Source organism: Aulonocara sp. 'chitande type north' Nkhata Bay, linkage group LG15 (assembly GCF_057382095.1).
Source record: "Aulonocara sp. 'chitande type north' Nkhata Bay isolate Kocher_YH1m ecotype deep benthic linkage group LG15, A_spYH_male_GT1.1, whole genome shotgun sequence".
Taxonomy (NCBI): Eukaryota; Metazoa; Chordata; class Actinopteri; order Cichliformes; family Cichlidae; genus Aulonocara; species Aulonocara sp. 'chitande type north' Nkhata Bay.
In genome coordinates, this window is record NC_141358.1 from 7,392,632 (window position 1) to 7,413,755 (window position 21,124).

The 21,124-nt window shown below is 40.8% G+C and overlaps 2 protein-coding genes across 4 annotated transcripts; one reads left to right on the forward strand and one right to left on the reverse strand.

Moving 5' to 3' along the window:
• The first annotated feature begins 2,710 nt into the window (after nucleotides 1-2,710).
• tpd52l1 (tpd52 like 1) lies at nucleotides 2,711-17,988 on the forward strand. Of its 3 annotated transcripts, XM_086263717.1 has the most exons (11): nucleotides 2,714-2,878; nucleotides 4,713-4,811; nucleotides 5,908-6,111; nucleotides 8,221-8,241; nucleotides 9,299-9,414; nucleotides 9,522-9,670; nucleotides 11,710-11,811; nucleotides 13,936-13,950; nucleotides 14,494-14,532; nucleotides 14,989-15,049; nucleotides 16,207-17,988. In XM_086263717.1, the coding sequence occupies exons 1-11, from the start codon at nucleotides 2,860-2,862 to the stop codon at nucleotides 16,327-16,329; spliced, it is 948 nt and encodes a 315-aa protein (XP_086119843.1). In that variant the 5' UTR covers nucleotides 2,714-2,859; the 3' UTR covers nucleotides 16,330-17,988. The 3 variants fall into 3 exon arrangements, with proteins under 3 accessions (XP_086119844.1, XP_086119843.1, XP_086119845.1); XM_086263719.1 differs by lacking the exon at nucleotides 4,713-4,811 and having other exon boundaries at nucleotides 2,717-2,878; XM_086263718.1 differs by lacking the exons at nucleotides 13,936-13,950; nucleotides 14,494-14,532 and having other exon boundaries at nucleotides 2,711-2,878.
• Nucleotides 16,605-20,953, reverse strand: hddc2 (HD domain containing 2). Its single transcript, XM_086263720.1, has 6 exons — nucleotides 20,817-20,953; nucleotides 20,321-20,442; nucleotides 19,962-20,064; nucleotides 19,822-19,890; nucleotides 19,607-19,745; nucleotides 16,605-19,532 (listed from the first exon to the last, which is right to left on the reverse strand). The coding sequence occupies exons 1-6, from the start codon at nucleotides 20,892-20,894 to the stop codon at nucleotides 19,375-19,377; spliced, it is 669 nt and encodes a 222-aa protein (XP_086119846.1). The 5' UTR covers nucleotides 20,895-20,953; the 3' UTR covers nucleotides 16,605-19,374.
• Nucleotides 20,954-21,124: the final 171 nt, after the last annotated feature.

A 21,124-nucleotide genomic window follows, 5' to 3' on the forward strand; every position in this document is an offset into this window, starting at 1 on the left:
CAACCACAACAGGGTCACGATTCTGGGTTTGAATCTGTTCTCAGGAAGTTTGCTTTTCTCTTCACTGTAACCCAGAGACTCCCATCTTACCTGAGCTGTGCCACAGATATCCTCAACTGCACTCTAGAGTCGCAGCTCTTCCTGATGCCTGGAGCTTCAGGGATTAGAAACCCTGGTTTAAATTCCAGGAAGTAAAACCACTGTAGTGTCAAAAGAAGATCAAACTGTCTGGGTGCAGCCGCCACTGTCCGGTCTGCACTCTGGTCACGGGTTAAACCTGTACATTACAATATGTATTAGTAAATCAGCAGCATGGAGGCGGATGTGCAATGAATGGGCCAAACTGAATGCTTTTAACATTTACTCACATGCATTTCATGCAGGCACGTTTCAGCTACACTGGTGTATTGAATTGCTGCTTGTTTTTTTTGTTTTTTTTTTTAAAGTTATTAAATGATTGACAGAGAATATGTCCTTTAGACTATTGTCCTTTAGCATTTTCCTAAATTTAAATTTTTCTTTAATGGTTAGCTCGTAGAAAAAAAAAGATGGCAAATTTGCCTTTTGTTTTTGGGTTTTTTTTGTAAATACAGATAATTGAGGTCTTATGGGATGGTTCTTTTCCATGTCACATCAGGTTTTTACCCTTTTATACACATCTGTGTTGCATAACTCTGCCCAGTGCTAATGCCATGCAGAAATCCCATCTTTGTTGTTACTGTTGTTGTGTTACTATAGCCAGGAGCTCTTTGGTTAAAGCTGTAACCAGAAGCTGCTCTGTATATTCATTTAGTGACATTAGAGTTGTTTCAGGTCATGATTTTTTTCCCCTTGCTGGGAAGCATTGGCTGGTTGACACCCATGGTCTTTGTTTTGTTTATATGACATTCCCGGTTTTATTGGCATAAATATGCAATGGTGCCTTCACATCAACAATAGATCAGATTACCAACTTTTTATTCAGGGTCCTGCAAATATTACAGACAAGGGTGCAGTCTTATCAGCCTGCTGTTGTATGTGTTATTTATTAGAACAGTTAATAGAGCAGTACAACAGGCTTCTTGATGTAAAATAAATTTGTCTGAAACTACTGTTGAAGGAATATATATTTATGGATGTCTTACCCATACCACACAGAAGATATGCAGATGACTCAGTGTTTTCCTGCTAAAAATATGTTTTATAGCTTCAGATTAAACTAAACTTCTGAAATTTTATAAGTGCCACAATGCAGTGGGTTTCGCTACATCCCAAATACTCTTTGTACCTTTTTGCACAAGTTACTCTGTCACCATGTTTCCGACTCGCTCTTTGGATTAATTCGAGGAGGCTATTGCACTCATCAGATGAATATAATTTAAGGCCAACACGGGACTAACCCTGTCTCGATGAAAGAGTTAATCACGCCAAAAAAAAAAACGATTTCAGTGTCATTTCAGCATAAGTTTGACTCAGGACAAGTGATGTTGCAATATGGTGGTGTACTATCAGTAACATCGGGTTGGGTTTTCCCTATCTAGACATGCAAAGTTGTTGGAACGACAACAGCAGCAGGTTTATGTGTACACGCCACACAGTTATCCACGGGTATTCCTATTCAAGGAAATGTTAGAGACGCTTGATGAGTATGTTCCTTGTTTTCACCAGGAAAACCTTCTTCCACCTGCTGAAACATCTGCTAGTAATATTTGTTATTGTTGCTCACTTAGCCAGGCACAAACACTGTTTTCTCCTGAACATTTGCTTTATTAACGGAGAATAAAGTAAAGTAAGTCAAATGCCAAAATGCCCCGGTTTGCCTGATTCTTTTTTATATTAACGCATCACCGAAACACTCTGCTTCTTTGTTCGTAGATAAAGTGGAGGCCTCTCTCAATTATGCAGCTCTTTCTGAGGTCTGTTTGACAGGGTGTTTAAGTGGCTACAGTCTGTGTATTCGTGTAAGCACGGCTGTGACTGCAGTTTTATGTCAGCAGGGGTCATAAGTGCACCAGAGGAGGTGAAGCCAACATAACCATGGGCAGTCTAAGGCCAAAACCTCATTATTTCCTATGAACAAGTAGACACTAAAACAGCGGTGTAATGAATTCTGAAAAAAAATGGCAGATTCATTAATGGCTTAAAAACAAGTAATAACATTAAGTGTAAGTGGCTTATTTAGTGTTCAACTGAAGTGTGAGTAGTCGTGTCAGGAGTGGTACAAACACACCAGTAAGAGCAAAGCCAACCTTATTTACTTTACTTAAGTACTTTAAAAACAGAAACCACTGACCAAAGTGTTAAACACGGGAATAAAAATACATTAGAAAAAATTACATGAATAAATATAATTAAATTACAGCACAAAATGAAATCGATTAAAAAATGTACAATTAGACATGAGTGAAATAATAAGTGCACAGACAGTGCAGAGGTGTAGTACATGCACTACTTTATATGTACTAGTAGCTCACAACATCCAAGATGGTTACATTTAAATATTTACCTTATTTTTATCTCTTTATTTGTATTTTTATGTTCCGGTTTGTTTGTTTTTTAATAAGGAAAATGAAAATATTTCTCCACCTCCAACAAACACATTTATTTTCTGGACCTTTGTCGCTGTGGCATCTTCGTTGTGTCCACCGAGCGCAGCTTCCTGTGCACGGAGCAAATTAACTACATTAAAACTGCGCGCGCTCATTGGCTCGCGCTGCAGGCTCCGCCCGGGAACTGGCCCAGCGCGCGTGACATCCAAGGAAACTTGACACACGGACTGACCCGAGGAGCGGTGCAGCTGCCCGTGCGGCCGATCCTTGTTGACTCAGAGCGCGTTTTTTTTTATTATTATTTGTTGTGAAGCTCACCTGTGCGTCGCTCATGGAAACCAGGCAGCAAGGTGAGTGAGTGCCGTTTCTTACCTCTCAGACCGGGATAACTGAATCCGCAGCGTTACTTTTTGTTTCCAGTTGATCTGATAATGAGTTGAACTTGAGTGTTGCACGCGCCACTGTTATGACGTCGCTGTGGGAATGGAGAAGAGGGGGGGGGAAAGTGTATAAAGCGGAGCATCTGCTGCTGCTTATGTCAGCTTCATCTGTTGCTGCATGGCGCCTTCAGTGTAAAGACTGTTTGTTGAGGGTGCTGCGTTTTTAAGAAGCAGTGCAACAGTTAAGAAGCTTCATGCACACACACGCACGCACACTGTAAGACGACATGGAAACTCCTGACCAAATCCTGGGCTGGCTACTGTTTACCCCCTCTATGTGGTGACTTTCAGGCTATTTGTGGAAGTTCTGCAAAGCCAGAATGCTTTCTATTCACCTCAGGAATTGGCTTAGCCCCCCTCCATCCTTCCCCTGTCCACTACCTTTGCGCTTTGGTCTGCTGCAGGTACTGCAGGAGATAAAATCACTGCTGCAAAAGGCTTTACAGAAGACGCATTGCTTTCGTTTTCTACAGCAGTGCAAAGAATCTGTGTTGTTTTTAGAGTACAGAGTGACTCCAAGCTATAGATAAATAACGTTGACTGACTGCTCAGACCAAATGAATTGTGAAAATGAAAGCTGGAGCTCGAGCAGTAGCTCTGCTTGTGTGGGATATAAAGGATTGCTTATTCAGGTAGGTAATTGCATTCTTTTGCAGTCTGATTCTAAATAGGTACCTGTTACAGCTAACAGGAAGCCGGAAAGGCTTAGAGAGGGAGGAAAAAGGGGGGAAAAGACTCTGATATGGGAATATGAACTTTATAATCAACTTATTTGTTTTTTATAAAGCAATACTTTTGGTTATATTTCATGGTTACCCATGTACAAGCAGCTGTAATGTCTGGAACAGGGATTTTTTTTGTGTTAACTGCTGTAAATGTTATGTGCAGTATCTACTGTTTGCCAGCTTTAATTAATTTTTTCAGCCGTATGACCATCCCCAAGCCTCTGATTTAGCATAGCCACATGACCGCTGGGCCGAATGGTAATCTTGTGACCAAAGGTATTTCACCCCCACAAAAAAGCAGGGGGAGGGAGGAGACACACAGAATGGACAGTAAAGAAGGAGACAATTTTCTTCTGAGCACCCTATGACATAAATCAGTGTTAGTGCTAAAAGATCCTCACAGTCTGGTATGACCTGCTTTGAGTAGCTAAAATCACACATGTTGCTGTATAAGACCCACCTCTGAGGAAATTATTCTTCTTTATTACCATAAAACATGCTTTTTAGATTAAAATGTATGCTCAGTGTTTTTCCACCCAAGTACGTGATCTTTTTCTTCCCTGGAAAAACTGTTTTTGCCAGTCAGCTTTGCCTCATTGTCAAAATGTGGAACCAGAGGGACATATTGTAAGTGAAACTGGCCTTATCCTGGCCAACTTCCTCCTGTAGTGCTGGAGTGTGGTGTAATGAGATTTCATCTGCAAGAAGGGAGCTTGTATTGCCTAATAGCTTCAGATATTCTTTCTGGATTGTTTCAAAGTTATACAAGATCCCATTGTGAACCCTCTGTGGCACTGATTTCTTCTTGGTCTGGGTCTCTAAATAATAAGAAGGAGCTACATCATGTTTAAAGAGCTCGGAGAAGTTCATATCAGTGGCACATAGGGTCAAAAGTCAGGTTTCCTGTTCCTGCACTGAGCTGGGCCTAACTACAGCTGTCAGGGAGGAGAAGTCTCCATGTTTGCATGTATAACCGGATTTCTTGTGTCCCCTCACCCTGCTGCCTTGCTCCGCTGCAGAGATGTACTCTAGTGTTCTGAGTGGATCAGTGGTGGACTGGGGCAGCATGGGCCCCGGAGAGGAATGGGTTGATTCAGCCATACACGAGGGAGAGCAGGGTAAGACTCAACTCTCCCAGTAAAGCAAAAGAAACCCGTAAATCCACCCTGAATCACAAAAAGCATAAAACCACGTCATGCAGTGGTGCTCTGAGCAATGCTGAAGCAGTAAAGGTGCAGAATGTTTAAAGGTGCCTGTCTATAGGAATTACTGGAGCACTTATTGCCCTTCTGTTATTCAGTGTTGATTTAATGAACAGTCAGATGAGTGAGTTTGGTCTGTGTGAATAAACCAACAAGTAAAAAGACAAAAAGACTGGAATTTTATTCCTTAAATTGAAGGGAAAGTCATTCCTTTCATTGAATTTGATATAACTTTACCCAAAGCAGCAGTGATCAGGCTGATTTGAGTGCATGATACCTGTTAAATCACAAATAATCTATTTTTTCAAAGACCTGAAATATGAATGTATATGTGGGAATGCATTTAAACCACACGAAATGTTTCTGCAATAGAACAGAAAAAGATATACTACGTGTAATATGACAGGTTTTTGCTCATAGCTACAGAAAATTATGGTCCACCTCAGCCCTTCAGAGCATTTTAACATCTTCGGTGGATTGTTTCGGTATCGCGGTACACAACGTTACCGTTTCATTTAACACTCTCAGCTCTCACCAATTGTGTTTTCTTCCACCACATGCAGCTGTCTCCTTTAAAAAGCCTCCATAGGTTTTATGAAACCTTGTAAATGCTAACATTGTGTCTGCTGGGTGAAGTTTCGACGTCTTTCATCAGTTTTGGAAGAAAATGCAATTCTGTTACAGTGCAAACCATTTGAGGGATATACTGTATACGTAAAACCACTAGCAAAAAACGTTGGCAGTTATATGAGATGTTGCTGACTGATAGGATGATTTCCTTAGTATGAAATTACTCACATTCCTGTGTTTCCCTTAAACCAGTAAGCACTCTGTTCTGTCTGCAGGAACTTCCTGTATGCTTACAGGCAGTTTCACAGCCTGTGAGCTTTCCCACTTTTGCCTTTTTCCCCTTCCTTAAGCTAAAATATTAAATAAGAACTAATTGCTTGCAAAATTAAAAATTCTGTTTTCCTCAGGTACTGAACATGTTTTAAACTGTGACTTTACTCAGGTTTGAATCAAGGTAAGCTTTACCCCTCTGATGAGGAGTCCCTTAGGAAAAGCTCATATGGTTTTACCTCCGTCGTCCAAAATGGGGAAAACCTGACAGAATGGGGTAAAACTTCACCCTCAGGGGACAGCCGGTGGGGTCACACATCAGTGTCTGACACCTGGGCCACGTCCACCGCTTGGGATATGCAGCTGGACAGCACAGGTGACAAGGGATGTAGATATAGAGCCTGTAGATTAGATCAGTCGTTCACTTTGGCTGAACATTTAAACCTACAGCTACCCCTAGGGCTTCTGTTGGCACAAGCAACATGGTAAGCATCAGGCAATCTGATCTGTGACAAAGCTATTAAAAACTAAATTCAGTCTTTTATCTCAGTAACGATTGAATTATTTGTATCTGCCGATACATGATTTTTGTGGTGTCCTCAAATGAGAATGCACTCAGAGGTGGCAGTGACTGTTGTTTATCACTCGTGTCACGTTAACATAATAGCCATCTAGAATTTCACATGGGATGTATCCCTAGCGGTTATAATTAAAAAGCAAACACACAGACCCCACTGTATATAATACAGTTTGCATTTAGTCTCAAATATAGACCACACTCAGCCTAACAGCAGCAACAAGGAAAATGCAATCAAACAATTAACCAATCAGATAAATTTAATAAATCCAAATTCCTGCAATTTTTTGGGGAATTTATTTTCTTTCTGTTACCAAGTGTCTACAATATGTTAAGTGTTCAATCAAAAGTTTTTTTTGTTGTAGAACATAGTTTTTATATTGTATATTGTATATTGTATTATAAAAACAACATGAAATTAGCATTGTAACTTTTCACAAAGTTTAATCTTCTCGTTGTTAGATGTTGCCTGCACATTTCTAGTGGCCCACTGCTCCTGTTTAATTAAAAAGTGTCAGTCACACAGGCCTAGAGACCAGTTTTTGACACCTGGCAACCTCTGGTTGCTAGGGAAACGTGTTTTTCTGAACTGGTTGCTGTTGCCAGGTGAAGTCAGTCGCGGAGAACGTCCCACAGCTAAAACTTGCTTGTGATTGCTTTTGTCACTAGCAGGTTGTCACCGTCCACTGTAGTTTGCATGGAAGACACAGACTTGCCTGCAAACACTTGCTAACAAACCACCGAGCTTCAGCAACATTTGAAAAAGTGTGACAGCAATTAGACACGGAGAAATCAAATGCTGTGTATTATCGCAAAACTTTTACTTTGAAGGCGACCAATCATCGCCTCTACTGCAGTAGCACCGTTTCTTTGAAACCAGTTTCTTGCTAGCGACTGCCAGCAACCACTTGCCAGCCAGTCAGAGAATACACATTTTTCCTTTGCAACCACTGCTTGTTTGAGGATCCCCAACTGGTCTCTAGACCTGTGTGAAGACCTGGGAAATTGAGATTGTCAGTACCTGATCTTACACTGAATCTTGTTTTCAATGTCTGTCTGTTTGATTTTACCCAATGAACATTAACCTTTCTGCAGGTTATTCCCCTTTCACTCTTATCTATATTTCACTGTCAAATAAAGGCATAAGATGCCTTATAACTACTCTTAACCAGGGTATTTCTTAGCTAAAGCAATATTTTGGTGGACCTCAAAGGTTTTGGACAGACAGACATAGCTTAGGTCTTTAAAAAAAAGTTAGCTAAAAGGAAATCAAGGTTAGCCAAAAAATTGCAAAAATCATCAGCTAACAAGTAAAGAACAGCACTCAAATGTGGTCATTCATAGCTACCTTGCAGTGGTTTTTACCTTTATATTCAAAAGCACTTTGAAAAGAAAACATAATCTGTACCTTGCAGACGAACTTCAGCAGAGATGGTGTGGTGTGTTGTGTTGTGTAGTGTTTTGTTTCCCAAGCTTTACCAACTCTGGTAGAAAATATCTAAACCGGGGCTCTGCCTGGCTTTTTAAGGCTGTGTAAACAGGGACACTGCTTTCTGAGTGCACTTAAGACAGACATGAAAAGCTTCTATTGAAACCGCAGGGGTTTAAAATCTCATTGTCCTCCTGCTGTGTAATGTTAGCAGAAAAAGCTCTTTACTGTAGAAAGACCTGCAACGGACTGAACTGCTGCAAGCTGTGCTTGAGTTTCGTGCTGTACGCTGTTTTTGTGTGTGAGTTTGCTGCATGAGCTGCTGCTGTGTCCCCTTTAACCTTAGTTTTCAAAGAACTGAACTGCTGATATGTTAAAGTAGCCACTACAGTCAGTGGAGAGTGGCGACACAGTGCAGTACATTAGTCTTTACTAACCTCACTGTCCCCTCACCTGTCTTATAATGCGGCCACATCAAGAGAGGGGACACCTCACCGCAGGTACGTGAAAACGTTTTACCTCCATCCTGTCGAAATGGCGTCTGAGTCAGCATTTAAAGGGATAACTTTAAGTGTTCATTGACACACGACTTGCGTGTATTTACCTTTCTTGCGTTGTGTGTACACTGCCCTCCTGCTGTTTCCTGGTACTGTGTGCTGCTGTTAAGCCCTTTACAAATATCATAAAAGCAAATGGTGCAACAGTATAAGACGGATCATACTAAAATAGTCTAAGCGAGTTCACCTTCAGCTCATGCTTTATTTTGGGTGTTTGCACCTCTCTGCAACTATTATTTCAATAGAATTAAAAGGTAAATAAACATTGCTAATCAGAAAGCGTCATTTACTGTAGTTGTTTCATTCTGTTTGTGTATCTGAATTATGTGTGTGTTCTGTCCTGTCTAATCATATTTCATTTCTTATAGCTCGTAAGTTGGGCAGATGGCTGCGATGCTGCTCTTGTAAGCAAGCGGAGGTTTTACATAATGTCTTTAATCTCAATTCAACGCTTTTCCCCAAGCGCATGTTTTTCATTTGCTACAAAACTGAAAATCAATCACTGCAACTTAAAATTTGCTCTCCTCCCCGAAGTCTCAACCCATCTTGTTTGAGTGTGCGTTAGTGTTTGTGTTTGCCCGTGGTGTTGGTCAGCAGAGTTTAAGCACGATAATCCACATCAGTTAAGCCAGATTAGGGCACTACAGGCTGCAGCCTCAGATTACATAACTGTCAGAGACACGATCAGAGATGGAGACAGACACAGAAAACGTGGAAAAAGCAGAGTAAAAAAAAACAATGAAGCAGAAAAAGGCAGAATGAGGCATGGATGCCAGATTGTCTCTGACATGGCTCATTTAAAAATACACGATGGCAACAAAACAAGTAACAATACCAGGAAATAAATCGGCGCCAAGTACAGATTTACTGGTGGTCAGAGACCAGATTTTCACCTTGAAATGTTGAATTCACACCTTGTCATTAGGGTGTCGTCAGTTTTAAGGTCACACATGGACACGCTAAAGTGCATTTATGGTGCCTTTGTGTGTGTTTCACACAGGTTTTCTAGATTCGGAGCCACTGAGAGAGGCTGATGAAGACTTTGTGTCAGACGTCAACCTGAGCGCCTCCATGACGGAGGAAGAGAGGGAGGAGATTCAGCAAGAGTTAGCTAAAGTAAACACACACAAGAACACAAATATATCTTTAGCATTAGGATGATGACTTTTTTATCTCGGTCTATGAAGTCACTTTAGAAGCTGTGTCTTTCTGTGCATGTCCAGCTGGAAGAGGAGATCGGCACACTGAGGCAGGTTTTGTCTTCCAAAGAGAAGCAGCATGCGGAGCTCAAACAGAAACTGGGCATCACTCCTCTGAGCGAGCTCAAAACCAACTTCAGCAGAGGCTGGCACGACATGCAGAGCTCAGTAGCGTAAGTTACAGTGTGTGTGTGTGAGAGAGAGAGGCTACATCACACAGCTAAGAAACAAAGAAAGAATTTGTGTGCTTAATAAGGTGTGTGTTTCGAAGTGTACACGGCAGAATGGCTTTTATGTTAGCTGTAAACACTGATGCCCTTCATAGGACACACTCAAAGTAATCACACAAAGAGCAGGTTTCTCTCTTCTTAACAGCCAGCATTGACTATCCAAAACGAGTGCCAGATATCAAAAAGCTAATTAAAAAAACATAATTTTCTGCTCCTGGCTGCACAGCATGTGTGTGATTTGTTATCTTTGTTGTGCTCACTGTAACAGACACCATAAACCTGATCAAAACACATCACCCAGTGCTGAAGGCTATGGTTGTCCTCAGTGCACAATTAGTAGTACATGTTCCCTTTAGCAGCTGGAAGTCATTGTACTGTACTATGATTTTCTTTTAAATGTCACTTCCCTACCTGTAACAGGAAACATTTATTGTTTGTGTACTTCTCTTTTTTTTAAAGAGAAGTTGTCGGTGTATTTCTGAAAAAAAAATTCCCTTAAAGAAATATTGATTTCAACTGTGTGCTTTAAAAAGTGTACAACTATCTACCAACCTAATAGTGAATGAAATGGTACAAAACGTGCAGCCCTGCAGGTTTTAGGTTTGATTTTACCGGGGCTTTGATGTTCATGCAGATCTGCAGGAGTTGATCTTATTTAAAGATTAATAGGAATAGTTTGGAGTTTGGGGAAATGTGCTGGTTTTCTGTTCTTTCCAAAAAATCTCAGAGGGTGACAAATTAAAAGGAAAACAGAAAGCCTCGACCTCCATAGTAAGAAGATCTGGTGGTTCTGTAATGCTCTGCATGCATGGCACTGCGATCGACTCAGGCTTGTAGGACAAGCAGGGATAGTTAACGGATGGAAAAACATGATGGTTTAGCAGTTAAGTGCAAAGTGATCAAATTTACCCAGTGATCCTACATTTCTATCTCAAAAGGAGTGTTTTTTTTTTTTCAAAGATAACATCCAGATGGTTGGATAAAATGAAAAGTAGTGAATCGTGCCCAGTCACCACATCTCATGTGAATCCGGTGCTTGTTACACTGCGTTCCTTATCACTGTGATCGGGAATGTTTTCTATAAGAATTATTTTTATCCCTTCACTAGACCTTCAGAGACATGCTAGGACAGACTGAAGCTGTTCTGGCAGCATGTATTAACCTAACACCTTAGCAGGAACCCAAATACTATTGTGTTGGGTTTTCCTTTTAATTTTTCATTTATCTGTACAAGACCAGGTGATAATAGTTAGCTCCAAAGATACTTGGTAAGTCTCTTGATGGGAATACTAAGCTAAAGAGCCATCTTCTCATCTCCAAAATGTTGTTTCTGTAAGATCTTTTAGTGTCTCTGTCTCCAGAGAAACAATCAGATTTTCTGATCAGATGGTCAGCACTGAGCTTTTATCCAGACAGCAAGAGACAAAGAAGAGCAAGAGGATAGTCTCTGAAGGCCAGCTTTCTTATCCAGTTACACTTTTCACCGAAGATCACCTTACACACAGACTCCATCCTCATCTATAATGAACCAGGGTGACCACAGCAATGTGTGGTGTTAGAGAAACTGGGCAACACAGACATGCGAGAAGCTGTGATAGACGATCTGGAAGCAAACAGGCCCAACATAAATTCATGTCAAATTTCTACAATACAAAAAAGCAAAGTAGGGCCTTAAAGTGATGTGTTCGCCTTTTTACTTAACGCTAACAAATAATTTCAAAATAAGCTAGATGGTTATTTTTATTACCAGTGATTGAAGTGAGGCTTTGTAAAAATAATTGCACATATGAATTATCAGCTAAAGGAATCACCCAACATGAACTGTGACTTATTCCATTTGCTCCTGTAAAACCTCAGTAGTGCAAGTTTTAATTACAGCATGTTCATGCTTTTGTTTTCTCCGAACAAGCCTGTGTTGTGTATGCGTCTTTATCTTTCACTGCACGCACCTTTGTGTGTTTTGTTTTGGGGGTTTTTGGCAGCTACAAGAAGACATCAGAGACGCTTTCCACAGCGGGACAGAGAACCTCGGCAGCCTTCAGCACGCTCGGCAGCACCATCACCAGGAAGATTGGAGATATGAGGTACAGACTGATGGTCACATGTTCATTGAATTTCCTGCTTCACACTTGCCAAACAGCTTTAACAGTGACAGTAGTTGTATGCAAACCGTGTGGCCACAGTCACCCAATGAATTTGGTTGTTCTGTGGACACATGGCGTTGCCTTCTGTGACACCCGATCTGCAAACGGTTTTAAACATAGATTAGATAAACTGTTTCAAATGTCTAAAGTCATCTTGCCTCTTCAGTGAAGCATCTTCGCCAAATAGTGTGCTAAATGTCGTCCTTCTGCAGAGGAATATGTGCTAATGAATCGAAGCCCTTGTTTGTGAAGGTTTTCAGTCATTGTTTGTCTAAAAGTGGATTTTATCTTAATAAAAGCTGTGCTAGTAGTTCTGCTGACAGGTCAAGAGCATCTTGTATTAAACCAGGCTTCCTTTGTCTAAACACATGGATTGATCCCATTAATTGCTTTAGTCTTTGAACTTTTTCACCATTCAGTCTTTAAATGTTGTTCATGTGTGCTTGTAGCTCACAAAAGATACCATTTAAATGTGCCCGTTGCAGGCACTTGATCATCTTAAAGCTCCATTATCGGCTCATCTGTGTAACTTACACAAGCATTCCGGTTGAACCCATCTGCCCCGCGTGCGCCTCCACTTTTAACCAGCTCGGTGACACTTTCTATCTGTGCTACCCATCTCTGTGTCTCAGACAGCAGAGTTTTGACTCTTGGTCTAAACAGTTCAAGGCAGCATCAGATTATGTAAGAAGCACTAAGCTGCTTTCTGAGTCAAAGGGCTCGAGGCAGCAGCTGTCTCCCTCGGTCACTTTCTGTTGTTGTTGAGCTGACAGTCTGCATTGCTCTGTTTGAGAGACGGATACACACACACACACACACACACACACACACACACACACACACACACACACACACACACACACACACACACACACACACACAATGTTGGGGTGTTTTGCAGGAAAGCATGTGTCCCTGTGTTAAATGTGCACAGATGACTGCGTGACAGCGCAATGGTGATGCAGAAAGTATTTCCAGGATGTGCAGGTGAAAACAAAAAAAGCTTTTGAAGGTTAGGAACCAAAAGCCCAGTGAGGACATCACAATGTCACCAGGCCCATGTTGCTAGTGCTTCATAATAATAATAGTTCATATTAATAATGTAATAGTGGTGAAATCAATCAGAAGTCTTTTCTGCAGACAGTTTGGCTTTCTTTGGCTTTAAGTGGAAGCACAATTACACTTAATTATTCTATACCAATACTGTACTTATATACTTTTTATACTATTCTAATTATACAATTAAAATTATACTATACTTTCAGTACTTCCCTGTGTAATTTAATGTATCCTTTTTTGAGGATATCAATTGCAGAAAAGCAACAACTTATTATCTTTGGTATATTCCAGCATGTTTGGTCTAGAGTTACTGTTCCCACGGAGGTATGTTCTCACACTCTACACAGGTTTGGTTTGTGTGGGCATGAACTTATTCGAATATTTTTGCTGTGGATATCTATCTATCTATCTATCTATCTATCTATCATGATCATTAACAAAAAAATGTTGAAAGGTTTAACTTGCAACATTTAGTAATGAACTATAAATACTGGATGTGCCACAAAATGTTCATGCAAATATGAATAGGAGCTGCCTGTCTGGTATAACATGTGTTAATGCTGTGCAATTAACACTGACCAATGACGCCAAAAAAAGCAACCCACAACCTACAGAAAATCACGTTACAGGTAGATTAATAGAAACAAACTGTCAAATCAAGTCAGTCTGTAACACAGTTACAAAGATGATTTACACTGTTGTTTGTCAACCGAGTTCCACAGCTGGGTTTCCAGTCACTGTGACACTGTTTCCCTTGTTCTTCTTCTGTTTTCTTCTTCTAACACAGATTGTTTACACATGTTTTAAGAGTCAAGTTTCAAAGAGTTGGTTACTTGTGTTACCTAAAATAAGTGTAGTAGTGGTAGTTTGCCTTTTGTAGTTAAATAGTTTTGTATTGATATTAATGTTTGGTAAAGTGAATTTGACAGAGTGTGACTGTAATGCTGACATCGGCTTGTCCAAGTATCCTAAAATGTTTTTCCGTCTTTTTTCATGCTTCCTAAGATCCAACTCCATAGGGTAAGGAGCCACACAGTAGATTTGATCAAAGTAAGGAGTCTGTTGCAGTGAGTAGATCTCAGTCAGATCAGCTGATAGCACTAACTGGACAGCACAGTATGGACTCAGTCAGGTTCTGGTCTGAGCCCAGAATCACATCAGTTTTGTTTTCGGGGAGAGAAACTGTCTTCCTGACTGAGTCACATGAGTGGCTGCACTTCCCTGTGCAGAGAGTGCTAAAGCTAAGCTAATAAAAAACAAATTTAGGACCACATTGGATTTTTCAGTTTTAAATTAATAGCTTTATTTAATAAATCTATTGAAGAGAGATTAATGAAAATACACGAGAAACTCTGGAGTGGCTGCTGCTAATTCCTTGCTTGCATATCTTTTGACATGTAACTGCTTTCCTGTACGTAATCCTCTGTCACACTCTGCACATGCACAGCATCGGGACAGAACAGCTAAGCACTGCTCTGACTCTTGGCTTTGTTTCTGGTTTGGTGAGTGCGTGTAACCTGTGTTAATCATTAACTCTTCTCTCACCACGCTCTCCGGGGACAGTTACTCTATCAAACACTCTATGAGCATGCCCGCTATGAGGTAACCACTCTGTGCTTTTGTGCGTGTCTTTGTGTGTGTGTGAGTGAGAGAGAGATGTTTATATGTGAGATGATCATTTAAAATTTGAAGTTTTTGTGTATTAACACAAAAAAATCCTGTGCAGTCTTTAGGAGTTAATGCAACGCTTGCACTGCTTTGTATTTAGTTAAAGGCACTCTGACCCTGACACACCTGGAAAAATACCTGGTGTGTTTTTTTCCACATGCTCACTTCTTCAGGTCATTTTGACTTTTTTGTGTTGCAGTACCAAAAAACCCCCATTGTGTTATTTCAGAATATTTTACAAATCAAACATGACCCCTTTTTGAATAAGGGCGCTGCCAAAAGTAGCTTCTTCTATTTCAGAAGAGGATTTCACAAATAATTGTGTGCTCATGTGATAAGACAGCAAAATGTGGTTTATTTTTTAATAATCTTTCCCTCCCTTTTTCACAGAAACTCTCCCAGCTTCAGGTCTTTTGAAGAGAAAGTTGAGAACACAGTTTCCACTATCAAGGTAACCATGTGTGTGTGTGAGAGAGAGATTTAGCATTATAAAGTGATAACATGTGAAAAGCCTCAAACAGAGTGTGTTTGCCTTAAAAGTAGTCTCACTTAATCCGAGGCATTTAGGGGCACTTTTGAATGTTTTTCAAGATAAACTAAAAACTATTTCATGTGAACGCTGCACATAAAGAAGCTGGTCAGGTTGCAGCTTCTAAGTACTGACGCATAAAACAAAGTACTATAATTAGTGTGTAATTATGAGCCTACACTCTGACAGGGAACCCACTGATTACTGACATTTATAGTGATACCAAAACAAGTCCTAAGAGTCCAGAGGAGTGTACTAGGAAGCAACATTTATGGGTTAGTAAGCTGTGAAACTGACCCTGTTTTTACCCGACTAGATCACCAGAGAGGTTTATATTGAGAGTTTTGGTTTTCAAATTGACTGAAAGCACATTTTCACTCATTCATGTATGGATGCTTTAAATGTGATGTAAATGATCAGTTTGGTACATGATTTCTTGGCCTAAGACACAATTTTTGTATTTTTTCCGCTGTACACCATCACAGAGGATTTTAAATCAAACAATAAAGCTGTGATTGAAGTGCAGACTTTCAGCTTTAATTCAAGAGGCTTTACAAAACAGCTGCATTAACGGTTCATGAATTACAAACAGTGGCTGAAAAGTAACTGGAAAATTCACTGACAAGCGGTTCTGTAATCAGGTGACTCGTGTTCCCTTATTTAATGACAAACAAAGCAGACACAATAGCTGAAGTTTCAAAGTGTAAAGGCCCACCAGAGCATCTCAAAGTTATCCAGGATGTGGTGATGTTCACGGGTTATACAAATTTGTTAGTTTGTCCAGTTACTTTATGAGCCTCTGAAAATGTAAATTCTTAAACAGTTAATGGCATTTTGAATCAAAGTTGAATATCTGTACTTTAATCACATGTTGATTATTTGATTTGAAATCTGCTGTGGTGGTCAGCAAAGTTGGAACAAAAGCTGGTGAAATGACTCCTGTTTCCATGTACACGCCCTGCAAATGCCCGACAGCTTCAGTCTTTGTAAAAGTCTGCCACCTTGAGTCGACTCTGTAGCACCACAGAACAAGAACGACAGCTTCAGTGACACTTTTGTGCCTTTGTTTCTTGTCCCAGACAAAGGTTGGCGGCACCGGGAGTGGGGGCAGCTTTGAGGACGTCCTGTCATCCGCAGCGCATGCCAGCTCACAGGACATGCCCACCAACAACTTGATGGACAGCTCTGAGAGGCAGTGTTAAGGCTCCACCCGGACCACGAGCCAGGGCTTAAACGGGAACTCCGCTGCCGATGTGTCGCAGCACTTTAACTCAAAGCTCTGACTGAAACAGTGCACAACACCTTTTGATCCTTAGTGTCAAGGCGCTTTTGCAGAATACAGATTGTCTTAAAACCTAAATAATTACATTTACCCAAAATGACCCCTAAGGCTGCAGTCGTCTTCTTTTATTTTAAAAGATCAACTCTAAACCTCATATGATACGGGGACTAATGAGAGCAAGGAGCCTATAATGTTTTCCTTCTATTTATAGTGTTGAAGGGTTTTTAGTGGATTTGATGAATGCCATCTGTCCTCCAGAGGTTTCCTAACCACGTTACACCACAGATGTTGATGAGATGGGGTTGGGGAGGAGCAGCTAGCAGATAGGCCTTAAATGACCTGAAACACGACATGAAACGAGTCTGAGCTGATTACACATCAACTTCAGGAGACAGACTGAACCTAAACCCCGCATATCGAGCTGGTACTTTCTTCTTCTTCTATTTGGCACATTTGTGCTCATGTAGTTCACTCGGCTGTCAGATCACAGCTGGGTTTCCCCAGACACAAAACAAAAGGCCGATTCCTCCGTGAGATGTGTAAATTTAAGACAAGTGGAAAAAGTGACAGTAGATGTTCAACACCGCATCAGTATGAGAGTTTTAAAACAGCTACCTTTCTTTATTAGGACAGCAGAAAACTGCTGTTTCACATCTTTACTAGAAATATGTTTGTGATTTAAAAAATTAAGTAATTTTATTACTTAATGCTGTAAAAATGTGACCGATCAACCTGAACATCCTGGGTGACATTTGTATAAAGGATTTTACACTACTACAGAAGATCTAGCTCCTCGGGTTTCACTGTGGCATCTAAAAACATTTTGTCGTCGGCATTTCACGATATATACTCAGTGTACTGATATACACATGGGGTTGGGGAGGCGCAGCCAGCAGTCAGCTGGGAGTTGCAGCTGGGGTCTGTTTGAATATCTAAATGCAAACTGTGAGAGCAACTACAGGAAGCAGTGGTGTATATGTGAAAAAGCATCAGTGCGACATGATGTATCATCGGGAGCACAATTCTTGGCTGTAAATGTGACGCATTAATCCAGCGAATGCTGTTACGCATGTAGTGAAACTACATGAGCTCAGATTTTAACGAACATTTTAACGCTGAAAAATTGAATTCAGTGTCACTATAACTAAAATGTTGGTGCCGTAAACGATGAGAATGATCTTTGCAACTATTCAAATCTGCTCTGTGTGGCAAACTCATTACTTTGTCTTTGTATTATTTGCAGTAAAGAATCGTTTGTGTTTTGTAGTTTTTACTTTCTCTTCCATGTGTTAAACTTTTGTTTTTGGTCCTCTCCCATGAGAAGATGCTTGGCCCTTGAAATACATTCAATAAAATCCATAAACAGAAACAGACTCACTAAAAATAACTCGTTCTGTTCTGTCTTTGGAAAATTGATTTCAATAAACCTTTTATGTAATAAATGTCTTTACAGCATAAACACAAAAAGACATAACTGTGACCATCATGTACAATAACACTGTATGTGAATGATCAATAACTGTTTTTATGACTTTAGTATGTATAATAAAGATTGTTTGAACCAAACCTGATGTCACTCTACAGTTTCAACAGCACTCTGGAAAAGCATGAGGAAAACAGAACAAACATTAATACCTGCAGAATACTAAAATAATCGTTTATCTGCAGCATTGTTTCTAAAACACACCTATCATTTATGGACTACAATGTAATGGTGCAGCGACACTGTTGCATTAAAGTATCTGAATTTCAGAACCAGGACCACGTCTCTAAACACGCCACTTCCTGTTCTTATCTATATATGATCACCCAGTTCTGCAAGCTGTTTTCATGCCCCATCCTACCTGCCATTTTTCAATTCTTTCACTTCTGCCAGGATCTGCCAGGCCCGGGAGCCGCCGCCAGTCCCCTTCAAGGCCTTACCCAAACCACAGCTCAATTCATGTGTTGTTGTGCACAATCGTAACGAGACAACGTTTGGTGAGCAAACTGATATTAAATCAGCTCAAAAGAAAATCACTGGACACACTTAGCTCGACAAAGCTACCTTCTAATTCAGAGAAAGCCAAGAGCTCAGTCATGAATAAAAATAAGACCACAACCTCCTTCCATCTATAAAGAAATCAGTGTCTGGTATTGATTTTTTCATTTTCTTAAACCAGCTGCAGCTTGAGGTGATTAAATGCTTGCTCAAAGCTTGAAGGTGTTGCATACACGCAACTGCTTGATTGCACGATGATTGCACACGTCAGCTTTTAGGAGGCAAGCTGTCTGCAAACAGTCGCATCCGCCAGTCAGTCTCAGAGACTGTGGAAGGTTTGCAGATAATTTCTGTCTAATTTAAAAATGCAGAACGACTGAGATCAGTCTGAAGGAATCTTTGACAATAACTGATATCAGACCTACTCCACCACCTTATTTGTTCAGCCAATCACAGATCTAATCACACCAGCACAGGTGAAAAGTTTAAAGCACCAAATTAGTTAAGATGAGAGCCCTCGCCACAGTTATAAATGTGATGCCAAACTTGGGTTTTGAAGCCTCTAAGTTTACTTTCAGGAGCCAAGTGTGAGCGCATCTTTTTTAGATTCATACCTGATTCACATTCAAGTATCAAACACTAAAGATGTACATGTATATCAAATAACTGAAAAACACAAGCTGTCACAAATACAAGATCAAGAAATGGCGTTACTAGATAATATGTAAACGTAGCGGTTCCTTAAAAGTCATTTGCTACTTCAAATCTTCAGTCTTTGCTTTAACTTTGTCTTGGTTTAAAATACGCAATAATGTGTGTAAACTGAAAACATATAAAACAATGACTAAAACAATGAACTGGTGTGATTTAGACAAAAAAAACCAAAAACAATATTACAGCTTGTGCGTCCCTGTACAGACTGTTTGTCTGAATCCAGCATCTCTGTCTACCTGAGAAGTCCTGTTCACTGTGTGCGTGTTACAGTCAGGAAGCGTGTGACGTTGTGTGGTCTTTTTCAGGCACCGAATCAGCAGCCTGCGATGGCTCAGACGTCTTTCTGCCATCTGTGTTGGTCATGTGACTTTCTCGCTCTTTGTTCATAGAGCTGACCAACTGGAGAACGTCCGGGTGGTGGAAACGACCTAAAGACAGCCCAGCAAGATCAGAGCGAGTAGAAAAATGGGTAAATGCTACGATAGACGTGCTGGAGACGTACCGGCTGTGGAGTCAAAGAACTCCTGCAGTCTTCCTGGTGTTCCCTCCAGCTCCTCATACTCGTGCGCCTGCAGGATCATCTCCAGCTGGTCAAACTGTTTCACCAGCCGGGCCTCTGCGCTGCTCTGAGTTTCATATTCCTGCACAAGGACAAAGCATCCCGATTATAAAGCACATGGCCAGGAAGCAACAAATGCCATGTTTGCAGAGACGTACTTCCCACAGTGTGTAGATTTCCTGTCTGAGAGCCTCCGGAAGAAGACTCGTTAGTTGCTTCATCGCTTCCTGAAAGGCAAGGAGAAGTTACAACTACAGCCAAGTTTAGTATTTGCCTCCTTTATGATGAAGTCGCTTGCCTCTTCTCTCCTGTGTTTCTCTGCTTTGCTGATGTTATCTGATGGCGCGATGTCTCCCACAATGCACTCTGCCATGTCGTGAACCAGAGCCAGCTTTATGCACCTGGAGACACAAGAGTTCACAACAACAGTCAAGGTCCTTTATACTGCAAGCTAAAAACCTTGCAATATGAAAGAGCAATTCCTTGTGATCTCCTATGAGCAAGTACATGGCGACAGCTGTCGCCATGTCGGAAAGGAAGAAGTCCCTTTTAACAGGAAGAGACCCAGAGCACATAAAAAGAGGAACATTTATATGTTTTTCAGCTTTCCTTTTAGATAATGGTGTAAAAACTGATTTTCAGGTGTATGGGACCCACCTGTCCCTGTCCACTGTGGGGTCAGTGATGGTCAGAGACATCATGGCCATGCGGTACATGTGGTCGGACACACTCTCCGGCTTCTTCACATTCCTGTACACCCAGCCGGTCCGCGGCACCCTCTGCGAGTAATATCAGCCATCAGTGACACACATACAGATATCTGTCTCATAACTGGTTCATCAGGGGTTTTTTGGGGGACACTCTGTGTGCAGATACTGACTTCACTGTGTTTGATAACTCGTCGTGAGTGCAAGTAGGAATAGTTTTAAGTTTTTTGTTTGTTTGTTTTTGCAGGTAAAGCGGGTAAGCAGACCTAAAAGATAATATATCTCTGGCTTCTGGTGATAGATTTTTCTGGCTTTCCGTTGTGGGGAAATACTGTACACTAAAGGTTTGGTGGCAAAAAACACACGAAGCTGCAGGAACATATCATATGTACACATCTACAATAACAACATAGAGGTGTCTTGGTTCTCTTTCTATAATAACTCACTTTCAATTGTCCGATAAGTTTCATAAACTGCAGCATTTTACTCATGCCGGCTGTTTTGTCCGCGGTGGCCGCCATCATGATCCGCCGACCCGGATACAGAAAGACTGAGTTTGCTGATGTAATAGCGCAAAGCAGCCGCTGGATGGCAGCATACACAACGTAAAGATACTGAGTCGAAGGACACACTTGTATCTGTTTATTCAGGAAGCACTGCCTCTCCTCCTGTCCTCAAAATACCCATTCAGGTCTTTAAAATCCTGCAGTTTGTGTTTTAGGAGTTTATGCAGATTTATGGATATTATATAATG

Excerpts from the sequence above, each read along its gene's own strand:
- tpd52l1 (XM_086263717.1), top strand. Across the intron at positions 9,415-9,521 it reads TTCAGCAAGAGTTAGCTAAA|CTGGAAGAGGAGATCGGCAC; the intron begins GTAAACACACAC and ends GTGCATGTCCAG. Across the intron at positions 15,050-16,206 it reads ACACAGTTTCCACTATCAAG|ACAAAGGTTGGCGGCACCGG; the intron begins GTAACCATGTGT and ends TTCTTGTCCCAG.
- hddc2 (XM_086263720.1), bottom strand. The coding sequence starts at position 20,894 with ATGATGGCGGCCACCGCGGACAAAACAGCCGGCATGAGTAAAATGCTG. Across the intron at positions 20,065-20,320 it reads CCCACAGTGGACAGGGACAG|GTGCATAAAGCTGGCTCTGG; the intron begins GTGGGTCCCATA and ends TTGTGTCTCCAG. Across the intron at positions 19,891-19,961 it reads AGAAACACAGGAGAGAAGAG|GAAGCGATGAAGCAACTAAC; the intron begins GCAAGCGACTTC and ends CTTGCCTTTCAG.